This window comes from Lissotriton helveticus, chromosome 11 (genome assembly GCF_964261635.1).
Source record: "Lissotriton helveticus chromosome 11, aLisHel1.1, whole genome shotgun sequence".
NCBI classification, from domain to species: Eukaryota; Metazoa; Chordata; class Amphibia; order Caudata; family Salamandridae; genus Lissotriton; species Lissotriton helveticus.
Window position 1 is genome coordinate 1,207,519,199 of NC_136072.1, and position 12,596 is coordinate 1,207,531,794.

Here is a 12,596-nt window from a genome sequence, read left to right on the forward strand (position 1 = left end):
TGTATGCGGATGATATGATTCTATACGTCAGACACCCCCACTGCAATTTATCCCCATTAATATGGGAAACTATACGATTCGGAGCGTTCTCGGACTAAATATTAACTGACACAAATCGGTCATTTTTCCACTTACTACCAGCACTACTCCCTCGTCTTTTGAATTTCCGCTAGCATGGTGCCAGGATTCTGTCAAATAACTGAGAATACATATCCATCTAGACACTGCATTGCTGATACGGCTAAATTATGGCGCTGCAGTTTCTAGGCTGGAAACACAAATCAGCCGCTGGATTAGTTTACCCCTCTCCATGGCTGGGAGGGTTGCAATTATTAAGATGGTGGTGCTCCCACGATTTCTATATTACTTTTATAACATACCGGTTCCACTAACCAATGCCTTCAAACAACTTCGCTCCCTTCTGCTTCGGTTGGTGTGAGGAGACCGCACTCCCCATGTCGGTTGGAAAGTCTTGACCATGCCCGCTGACAGGGGTGGGCTGGGTGTTCCAGACTTTTACTTGTATTATTTGCTTGCTCAATGTGCCTACGCCTATTCATGGTTCCACCCAGACGCGCGAATTCCATATTTAAGTCCAGAGGCAGATCTGGTTCTCCCTAGACAGCTACTTACACTTCTCCCCACGGGATTTCCTCATGATCCACGCGACATACAAATCGTATCCACAACATGCTGAACCTGGGTTAAACTGCGTAAACTTATAGGGCTCAATATGCTTTACTCGCCAGTGCTGCCCCTTCCCAATGCCTCCCTTCTTCCCATCACAGAGGAGAAGTTGGTGAAACGCACCTTGCAGAAATTTGACATTGGCACATTCGGCGATCTTTTCCCCGAAGGTCACGTGTTCTCTGTGACGGAGGAGGCCCGATTCTCTGACCGCTCCTTCATGGACACATTTATTCTCACACGGCTTCGATTAGCATTGCGGGCCTGTTTCCCTTCCTTCCCTTAAGCCCCTGAAGAGGTCCCCCACTTACACTGGTGATACAGAGCCCATCCAACACACACCTGATCTCCAAGTTATACAAACAATGCTTTGCACTTAAACCTAGCGAGGACTCTAAAATTAGGGCCGACTGGGAGGCAGATCTGGGCGGTCCTATCTTGGATGAGCAATGGACATATTGTGTAAGGCTGAGTTATTCAAACTGGGGGCGTGCCCCCCTGGGGGGGCGCGACGCCATCTCAGGGGGGGCTTGCACTCCACTATGAAATTTCACACTTTCACCTTAGAAGGGGTGAAGACCACCAACGCCTCATTAACATGGAAAAGGTCTCATCCCAGGCAGCCACCCAGAGACGCAGGAGAGGAAGAGGGGGAGGGGGAGGGGGAGGGGGGGGGACTGAGAAGCCCTTTAAATCCAATGGACGTTGCGCGCCTGTTCTTCACCCATTTCAAATGGGGCTTTTGGAATAAACTTACAGCAGCCGATTGGAAGCAGTCCAGTCGGGCCTTTCTTATTTTGATTCTGGTACATGTAGTCTTGATTTGGTTCTCGCAGTCTTTTATTCCATTATGAACCGTAGACTACAAATATCATACCACAAGGGAAACAATGGCACTGGATGAGCTAGTTATGCGCGCTCTGATTCAAGAAGCCACGGCGCTGTAGACTTCAGTACGCATACCTTCGGCAATACCAGCTCTCAGAGGGTTCGATGTGCAGGGAATAAGTGTTAAGAAAAGTTTGGAACTCCAATACCCATTTATATTCAGAGAATCCATTAAATAAACAGCACAATATCGTCGAGCACAATATGGACCGTTTTAAGTAAAGCGGCACGCAACTATTTATTCCCATTGAACGTGTAGTGTAGTTACAATCACTACGAAATCACACGTAAGATTACACGAACACTTGCGGTGAAGACAGTTCAGGCCTTTCCTGCCAATCCTTCTGTAGCCATATATTCATTCAAACAACAAACCCTCCAGCCTCCTACCCGAAGTGCTTCTGCTTCTCCCAAATGCACACCTGCAACGATTTATTCCGGATACAGCAAGCTGAGCAGGGGTACACAGGGTAAGACGGTCTCCAGAACAGAGCTGGCTCTATCAGGGGCCCCCCCTTAAAGGCTGGGACCCGGAGCCAGAGCCCACACTGCCTACGTCTTAAAACGTCTCTGCCAGGGAAGACACATGCTACATACAACCTGTGTATCAAATAAACTGCTTACCTCAATGCCTGGCAGAGGGAGTCGACCGCTTTTTTTCATGGAAAGAGAAGCTGTGATAGGATGGGCAGTGCAGGAAGGGGGAGTTTCTTCTGGGAGGTGAGAATGGGGCAGCTCTGCTGCTGCCATGATGGCCAGAGTTAAAATTGTTTTGTTTTAATGCCATTGGACAGTGCTTCTCAGTGGAGAGCATATTCTTTGAATGGTGCTCATATTGACCACAGAAGTTTCTTTGAGGAGGCTTCGCTAGTATTAGGTGCAAACCCGTAACAAATTGCACACATTTTATCTTGAAAAATGTAGTTTTGGACTGTGTAGTAAGCCTCTGTCATTTTACCACACCAACTCGCAAACCTGCAGTTTTCTAAACACTCTTACTGTGTTTAACATTATTAGCCAGATATGGACTGGGAAATGCGGATGACGGTCGATTATGTAGAATACCAGGTTCCAGAATTTTTTGTCAAGTGGTGGGGGGGCCCGACATCTAAATAAATTCAGCTGGGGGGGGGGGGGCTCAACCTAAAAAAGTTTAAGACCTCTGTTGTAAGGCCACGACGGATGTCTCCTTGAATGAACGCATTCCCCAGAGGGGCAGAACTAAAAGAACCCCCTTTTTCAATATTACGACCACCGGATAAGCGAGAAGGGTTATTAAAGGAAATAGCCGGATTAGCTGGAGAGGCTATCGGCCTTTGTTCTAAGGAGATTGAAGTGACCAAAACTCCTTTTGCGTCCTCAATCTCACCCTGTAATGCAATTGAAGAAGCCTGCTGAGGCTTTTTTAGAAGACAAATCCAAATGATCTCCAAAGAGGATTTTTCTCCGCCTGTTTTTTTTTTAATTCTTCTGATTAATTTCCTGTTTTTCCTCCCATTCTTTTTAGCTTTCCCTGATTTACCCGTTTTTCTATTTTCTTTTGATTCTAAAACCTTATCTCCCTCACCCCTCTGTATATTAAAGATAGGAATAAATTCTTTATCTACCCTTGAATCGGTTTCATTCAGAACCTCTACCACTGGGTCAAAATCTACTGCACAATTAGAGGTTGGGGCTCTCAATGAAGGGACTACATTTTCCCTTTCATAAGGTATCTGAGAAGCATTAGGAGGCTCATTCACCTTCTTAATATCCTTCAACTCTACAAGTTTTTGCCGGCTTGCTTCTAAATTCGAGCTAGTTACCTTCTCCTGTTGGTTGCTCAATAAAACTTGCAATATTTGAGTTACTGTTTCCAGTACACAATCAGATCCCCCGACAAATTTTTCAATAATCGCAGGATAGAAGAGAGTAAATGTTCTAGGGAGGAAAGTGTAAGAAACGGGTTTATCTAACCTGATTGGATGGATAGCGTCGATGCCTGTTATGCTGAGATTAGAGCTCATGGGCGTATTTGACTGGGAAATGATAAAATGGGATTTATTAGAGGGGGTACTGCTATACAATTGGAGGCCAGGGGGGCAGATACTACCGGGGTTTTTATAGGATCAAAAACCTTACTAGAATCTTCCTCAATATATCTCCTACAAAGATCCATATCTAGATCAGAAGAGACTAAATCGGTATATCGCACTCCACTCGGAGAAGGGGAGCTAAACGCATTTTTAGAAGGAGACTCGCTGGGCTTAAGACGAGGGACATACACTATAGACCCCACTGCTTTTGAATTGGCTTCTTACGGAGCTCGGAGGGGAAGAGAGGATTCTTTATTTAACCCCTAAAGTTAACAGGAAGGTAGACACACCATTCTCCAAATTAGTATCACCTTCTACAATTTCAACTAATGGGGTGGCTCCCTCTTTTTTGTTATTTTGTTCCATCAGACCCTCAGTGTGTAAACTCATCAAAGTAATATGATCTTTTACGATAGCGCTCTTTTCACCCCCGACATACGACGAAGACCTCACGTTTGTGGCTCTATTCTTTCCCCTTTCCCAAAGATTAAATAACTGGCAGGTGCCCTTTACTTGTGTAGCATGGCTATCCTTATTTCGAAGTGGATTCGATTTAGTTTTAGAGCACGACCTGCCCACTAATATTTTCCCTGACCTTAACTTTTTGGCCGTCATTTCGGAGACCAGAGAAAAACACAAAAAAAACACTAAATACTATAAGGGTTCTAAATATTAGGGACAATTTAAACTGCTGATGGACACAAAATAAAAAAGAAACACGAATAAATCAAATTATTTGAAAAAGAATGGGCACAGCTTAGCCTACTTCAGCCTCTGCCACCCTTTGCCCAGGCTTAGCCCTGCGCACTCCCGCGCAGTGGGGTTAGTAGCCGGCTAAAATAGGAAGGGAAATGACCAGGAAATGTCCGGGGGGCGTGTCCAGCAGGGAGACCGGCCCAGGTGGAAGAAATTGGGCACACAGGGACTCCTGGGAGATGGAGTCCCTGCTTCAACACTCGCAGCCCTGCTCCGCCACCACACAGTCCACAAAGTTCCTCCTCAGGTATGCAACCCCTATAACAGCTCCCGCAGATGGCAATGCGCTGCGGGTCCGGCAAGCAGTAAAGGGTTGACGGTGGCAAAGGGTTGACAGTGGTCAGAGAAAAAAAAAAAAGAGAGAACAGCCAAGGTTCAGTCACAACGATCCAAAATGGCAATGTCAGTATCTCCTTCCTCCTTCACGGAGGACACGACCCTCGGCTCCCACCCTTGCCACCCTGTTCACCACTGTGGGTGTAACTCGCTTAAAGGGTCTCGGGGGGAGCTTACTGCAATTAAAACCAATTGGAAAACAGTGCTTTGAGGCTTGGAGTTCGGCTCTAGGGCACCAGATGGTTTCTCTATGGCCCTGGGAGCCACGGCTTCAATATGCCACAGTCAGCTGCCCCCCCACCCAACGATTAAACACCCTCACCTACTTCTCTCCACACCGTGGCCCTAACAATGCAGCCCGGTTCGAGGTGATGTTGTGGAAAATAACTAAAATTAGGTATATATAAGCGGCGTTCATTTATGTTCACCACAGCCACTGTTGAAAGTAAAGTGAAAATCGTGAAACAGTGGTCACGCCATCTTGTCCCTTTTATGCCCCATCATGCACATAAGTGGCAGCCATTTTGTGTGTCGTGGCCTCCCTGCCCACTGCCAATAGCCTGCGCATCTCTCCCCCTCACTCCCCGGCCTCGCAAGCATTCCCCCGCGCCCCGACAGCCCCCGGTCTCTCCTGCTTGGGCCATAAACGCACCTCTAACACGACCCTGTCTCCAAGCCACATCCCGTGCTGAACCCCCTCGCTCCTTCATCTCATTCAAAGAACAGGCCCTTTTGATAACCTCTTCCTCCCTGCCCGATTGTCCGGCCTGATCCCAGGCCATCACCTAGCCCGACAGATGCAGTTTATTGCCCCCTACAGTAGGACCTCGCCTCACATCAAAGGAGCAGGGATTAATCAATGCCTTCACACCCCTAGATCCGACCGATCGCCCACTTTCCCGTTCACAGCGGAATGTCCAGCTGCGCGATAACCACCACATGCTGAGATCGGGTGGGAACTCTACTGTAGATGTGTGGGAACGGGCCTGGACCGGGGATTCCGAGGATGTCTTTTCTGTCCTTCAAAGAAACATCACGGATGCAATGTATGTAATAAAGCCATAAACCTGTGTATAAGAGGCCAGGCCTCAGAGATGCGGTTAGAGCACCTCGAGAAGATACTCTGTTGTCTGATTTGACGTGTTCTGCTCCGTCGGAATAAACTCCTGTTTCCTGCCTTCCAGTCTCCAGCGCCTGCCTCTTTGTTTCGTAATCTCGAATGGTATGAGAGGCGGCTAACGCCCACCAAATACTGAAGGGTTCTTGGTCGAATTCGGCCCTACCTTTCCACAATTGGCGTCCCAAACGTGGGGCCCATCAGCGACACGTGGATCCAGTGGGAGAGGTCCCAACAACAGAGTGAACGACTGCAAGGATCGGGAAGTGCACCTGCCCGATAGACCCTCGTCTGGCAGCCGATCATCCGAACTTCACTGGTTCCGAGCAGACCTCTCTCGAGTGATCTATGGTCCTGACTGGGAACCATCAGGAGTGCCACAGCAATTACGGAGAATAGAGGATGATCAGGCGCTGGAAGCGGAAGACAAGAAACTGTCCATACGGTCCGGGTAAGGTCGTGTAACACGACGAATTGCGAATTGATGGTTTGATTGTTTGAAAATACTAGTATTACTCATTTGATTGTTTCTGAGAGATTCTCTGTCTGCAACATCAATCCCAATGCATTCGCCGTCTGCTTGACGCTGTTCCTGTCCCTCCTTCCTTAAAGTAGCAATGTTGGGCTACTTTGGGCTACTTTTTAGTTGGCTTTGGGCTATAGAAAGTCTACAAAAGCCATCAGCCGGCGAGGTAGCGTCGGTGGCGGCCTGGGGTGGAGGACCGTTGTGCGAATAGGCCGGAGGCAACACAACGCGTCGAGGCCCGTCCCCGGATCATCCAGAGGTGGTGTCCAGCAAGTTGTGTGCGGGGGATGCCTTGCTGATGGCTCCCCCCTTTTTGTTGCCTGGTCCGGCCATTTTATATACCTACGCCAGGAGATGGGTGGGGCGCCCGCGTAGAGGCGGCGCGGACGGCCCTCTCTCCCCCCCCAGGTGGAGGTTCCTCTCCCGCACTAAGATTGCCATTAGCGTTCCACTCAACGAGCCCCCGCGGTTGACTGGCCGGGGGACCCGCTCCGGTGGCTGTGGTGAAGGACAGCTGCGGGAGGGGGGGGCTCTCAAGATGGCGGCCAGCTCCCCGGATTTGGGCCTGGTCCACTAGGATGGCTCTGGGCTACCATGGAACTCGGATGCTTGCCTGCTCGGGCATGAGCCCCACTCTTTAAGACGTCCTCTCAGTTTTAAAGATTCTACGAGAGTCGTTGGCCCTCGACTCCCGCGGGCTTCCGGTGGGGGCAACCGCCACTGTTGCTCGACTATTCCCCCATGGATATGCCGCTGCCCTGAGTGGCCGCCGCCTTACCCACATCTGGTGCCGTAGGAAAGACTGATTCAGTGCATCTGTGGAGGGATACGCCTGCTGTCCCGCTCTCCGGAGTGGCCACAACGTTGTCACAAGACGGTGGTGCTCTCATGCTGACACCAGCTTTTGTCCGAATTACTAAAAGACACTGTAGACTGCCAACTCGATCAGCTCCGGTGGGACCTCAGCGTGACCCGGTAGGGAAGATTTTGCCTTCCTCGCCTTTAAGTCGCGGTTCATGCCGCCTGTCCTTTCTGCTGCTAGGGTCACAATTGCCCAAAGTCTTTGGGGTGCAGCTGACGACGTTAGGTCGACAGTTCTAGTTGGTCTAAGGGAGTTGCCCTAGACTGACAGAAGCATTCCTTAGCAGAAACAACCTACCATCGCGAGCAGCATTTTAGAGAGGATGGAGTTTTTTGAGATGGAGAGATCTGCCAAAACTGTGAACTTTAAAGCTAGAATATGTAAATTGATGACGAAGAAACGTTTTTTGATATTGTGCATTTTCATGTTATTCAGTGTTATATTATTCTTAATAGGATATGTTTTATTCTCTTTTCGAGTAACATTTGCACCCACTACATCGCCTATATCTCCTCCTACTGTTTCCTCACATTCTTTTCAGCCCCTTCCTGAACTTGAATCCGCTAGGAGATTAGAGTTTATTAATAACTCCTTCGTTCAGCTTTTACACCAACACCAACTAGTAATGAACACGACTAACTGTTGGGTGTGTGGTCTTATGCCCCATACTACGGACAAAGGTATCCCTTATCTGGTCCTGCCTTTCAGCCACAATGGTTCTGTGTGGGCATACAGAACCATGTTCATCTACGCACGTGAAGTCCACCCCCTACGTTCTGTAAAAGAATCCTAAGAATAGTGCTCTAGTTAAGGGTATAGTCGACATGATTAAGGAAGAGATTTCTTATGAAACTATCCCGGAAGATGAGACACTTGCATATATAGGATGGAACGTGACCGGATATGGAGCTACTCTGAGTGAGAAACAGCAAGCTAAGAGATCTTCCCCGATTTGGATCGTACCCCATCAGGGTCACCTATGTCTGCAAGGTAATGGCAAGAATCCCAGAGCTCAGTTAGGGAACAGTATCTGTACTGAGACATATGTTTTTGGGTCTCAGACTTCCCCTGCGTTCCTAGCAGCTAAGGGTACCTATTTCATCTGCCATGATAGAGCCTACACATGGTTGCCCCCTGACTTTTCGGGCACATGTTTTGTTTCGTTCCTGTTGCCTCCCACCTACACAGCAGCGGCAGATTACCACAAGACAAGGGTAGTTAGAGGTGTCTTGAGTAAAGAAGACACTGCAGGACAAGAATTTGGGGACTTTGCAAAGGGTTTTCTGCCGTTCTGGGGACCCATGGTTAACAGCAGGAACATAAGGCAATTGACAAGGGTGGTTGAATCCACCGTAATTGAAACTGCCGGTGCCCTTAGTAACTTGACTGCTGAGCTCCAGTCGGATCGTCTTATGACTCTTCAGAAAAGGGTCGCATTGGACGTCATCCTTGCAGACCGAGGTGGGTATGCAGATTGATCCAATCGAGTTGTTTTCATTCCAGATAACGCTCCAACAGTGTACCAGGCCATCTCCAAACTACATAAGATTTCCGAATCTATTCATGTGGATAAAGGAGATTGGTCGTTAATGGGATGGTTCTGGGAACTGATATCCGGCTGAGGTTGGAAAATTCTGATGGTCATTAGTGTGATCTTAGCTATCCTTTTCCTGTTCTGTCTGTGCGTGCAGTGTGCTCCTGCAATATGTGGCCGCTGTGCTACATCATGTGTAAGGAAACCTGTATCAAGAGACGAGCTAAGTAATAGGATGATGTTACAGCAACATCTCAATGACTTTAGGAATATAGACCTGGACTCAGATTAGCATGAGGATAGGTTAAATTGCCTATGTAAGGGCAAAAGGAGGGGCTGTAGTACTTAAAATTCTGGACTCGTGTTACAAACTTCGTCGTAACATTACGAATTTGGTGTCAAAAGACCGAAAATGACAAGTACACTATCCACAAGCTTTTTCGTCATATTCCAGTAACGATTTTACCCCGAAATCGTCATTTTCGTTCTGAGCCCTTGGGTTCCATTTTGTGCACTGCAGCCATTTTGTGAGTTGCCCTCACATAGGCAGATGAATTAAGCCAAATTCGATTCCAAAGGACACGTACACCTTAATTGACTTCTCTGCGACCTGGGCAAGCTGGAACCATTGCCACAGGCCGAACCTGCCCGGCCAGTTCCTTTCCCAGTGGCCGAACAAGTTATCAAGGCACAGCTTGCCATAAACCCTTTTCATCACACACACACCCTGCCTAATCTTGCTCACACCTGTCCCTGTTTTTTTCTCTCTTACTTGCTTTATGATGAGGAGGTGCCCGTTTTTATTTGGGGTCCACCGATATCTGATGAATATATTGGGCCTGGCCAGGTAATTTATTATGGGCTGGACGAATTGAAATATGGGCTGGACGAATTGAAATGTGGGCTTGTCATCATGACTCTGCTTTTTCTTTGTAGTGAAAGCATGTGAATGGTATACTAAAATGTAAGGAATGTTTTCCTGAAGCATAATATTTCGTATAAAAGGAGAAGCCTGACTTTGTAGGATTGAGCAGTCTCCTGAGAATATACACACCATGTTGTACTTCTAGGACGCCTGTTACTTGGTTGCAGCCAATAAATTCGATCTTTGACTTCACCTAGAAGACTCTGAGTTTCTGTGGTCTAAGCAGGAAAGTACCCGAGGTCTTAGGGTGTACCCTGACTCCACTGGGTTCTGAAAAACCCAGTACCTCAATTCTACCATTCTCTCTCCATTCCCCTTTCACTTAGCCACCCATCCTTCCATCCACCCTGCACCCATCTACACACTCGTCCATTTATTCATCCACTCATGAATCCATCCATTGACCCCATCACTTATCCATCCTTTCACTCATCCATCCATCCATCCTCTCATCCATCCACCCTTTCAATCATCTATACATCCTTTTGTCCATCAACCCTCCCTTTCACTCACTCATCCATCCTTATAACCACCCATCACTCATTCATCCTTTCACTTCTCAATTCATCAATCCATCCATCATTTCTCTCAACCATCCACTCGCCCATCATCCATCCTTTCACTGATCCATTCACCCTTTTAACCATCCATCTACTCTTTCACTCATACATCCATCTACATCCCCTCACCCATCCTTCCACTCACGCATCCATCCATCCTCTCATCCATCCATTCTCCCTTCCACTCATTCATTCATCCTTTCACTAATCCATCCAGCCATTTACCAATTCCTTCACTTACTCACCCACCTTTTCACATTAATTCTGAGCTGAGCATTTGTCCACAGAGTTGCAGACAGAAGAGGCCCATAAAGAACGTCACCCCTCCTGTAGTTCCTAAAGCAAGAGGTGCGGCGGGATGGGGGTGGGTTCACTATGCCTCGGCACAGAGGCAATCTGAACACCTGGAAGTCATGAGTCACGCATGAGACAGTGCCAGGACGTCAGGCGACTGACATGGGGTTGTTTCCAGTGCTCTAAGTGGGATGAAAACACTGGGGGTCTCTCCAAGGGGCGTGTCTGATGTGATTTAGGGCGTGGCTTAAAACACCCAAGCTAAATATATGTGCTGAGCATAAGGTCCCGCCCGACTGGTATTTTGCGGTTTCTATCATTGCACCCAGTAACATTAAACACACAACAAGCCATGACTATTGGCTTTGTCAATGGGTGTTAGTTGCCGAAAAGAAATTTAAAAGCCCCGGCCCCCCCAGGCATGGAGCCTCCCCAGGCATGGCGCCATCCCTGGCCCCCCAGGCATGGAGCACCCCCCAGGCATCTAGACATCCCCGCCCCCCCTCCCCAGGCATGGAGACCCCCGCCCCGCCCCCCCACAGGCATGAACATCCCCCACCCCATGGAGCTCCCCCCCAGGCATGGAGACCCCCGCCCCGGCCCCCCAGGCATCTAGACATCCCCGCCCCCCCTCCCCAGGCATGGAGACCCCCGCCCCGGCCCCCCCAGGCATGGAGCCCCCGGTATGGAGACCCCCCACCCAGCAGGCATGGAGGCCCCCACCCAGCAGGCATGGAGGCCCCCACCCCGGCCCCCCGGCATGGTATGGAGACCCCCGCCCCCCGTATGGAGCCCCCCCCCTCCCCAGGCATGGAGACCCCGCCCCGGCTCCCCAGGCATCTAGACATCCCCGCCCCCCGCCAGGCATGGAGCCCCCGGTATGGAGCCCCCCCCCCCCCCCCCGCCAGGCATGGAGGCCCCCACCCCAGCATGGTATGGAGACCCCCGCCCCCCGTATGGAGCCCCCCCCTCCCCAGGCATGGAGACCCCCGCCCCGGCTCCCCAGGCATCTAGACATCCCCGCCCCCCCAGGCATGGTATGGAGACCCCCGCCCCCCGTATGGAGACCCCCGCCCCCCGTATGGAGACCCCCCCCCCCCAGGCATGGAGACCAAGCAGGCATGGAGGCATGGAGGCATGGAGGCATGGAGGCATGGAGGCATGGAGGCATGGAGGCATTTATTTGTTTATTTGATGCGTTTTTCTCTCGCGCGGACTTTCCCCGAAGGTGTCGGAGGCTTCACAACGGGAACTTTAGTGATCGAGGAGGTGAATCTACAAGAGCACAAAGGACCGCAGCAAACGAGAAGGGACACTTGTGAGCAAACAAAATACAAGAGGCGCAAACGGTGCACTACAGGAGGAAACAAGAGAGGCGTGCAGGTTCCAGAGGTGGACAAAGTACAAGTAGCGGCAAGACATGCGGACACAAGGACAGACGTGATGGAGGCAATGGTGGCGCTGGTGCAAGCAAGCATGCAGCGCCCCCGGCCCCCCAGGCATGGAGCCCCCAGCCCAGGCATGCAGCGCCCCCACCCCAAGCATGCAGCGCCCCCAGCCCCCCCAGGCATGGAGCCCCCACCCCAGGCATGCAGCGCCCCCACCCCAGGCATGGAGCCCCCGGCCCCCCAGGCATGGAGCCCCCACCCCAGGCATGGAGCCCCCACCCCAAGCATGCAGCGCCCCCAGCCCCCCCAGGCATGGAGCCCCCCCACCCCAAGCATGCAGCGCCCCCACCCCAGGCATGGAGCCCCCGGCCCCCCAGGCATGGAGCCCCCACCCCAGGCATGGAGCCCCCACCCCAAGCATGCAGCGCCCTGGCCTCCCTGGCATGGAGCCCCCACCCCAAGCATGGAGCACCCCGGCCCCCCTGGCATGCAGCGCCCCCAGGCATGGAGCCCCCACCCCAAGTATCTACCGGCCACTCCTGCCCTGATGACCCCCTCGGAGACGCTACTCACCATGAAAGAACTCCGGGATGGACTTCTGGGCGCTGTGTCCCTGACACGGACACACTCGAGGCGCTCCCAGCTCCG

General features: G+C 50.7%; 1 protein-coding gene across 1 annotated transcript in view; it reads right to left on the reverse strand.

Annotated features, from left to right (window-relative positions):
- Positions 1 to 12,596, reverse strand: part of LOC144790963 (uncharacterized) — a 61,713-nt gene that overhangs the window by 34,352 nt on the left and 14,765 nt on the right. Inside the window, exon 2 of the mRNA XM_078665580.1 lies at positions 12,522 to 12,591. Within this exon, the coding sequence (XP_078521706.1) occupies positions 12,522 to 12,591 (70 nt within the window). The remainder of the gene's footprint in view (positions 1 to 12,521; positions 12,592 to 12,596) is intronic.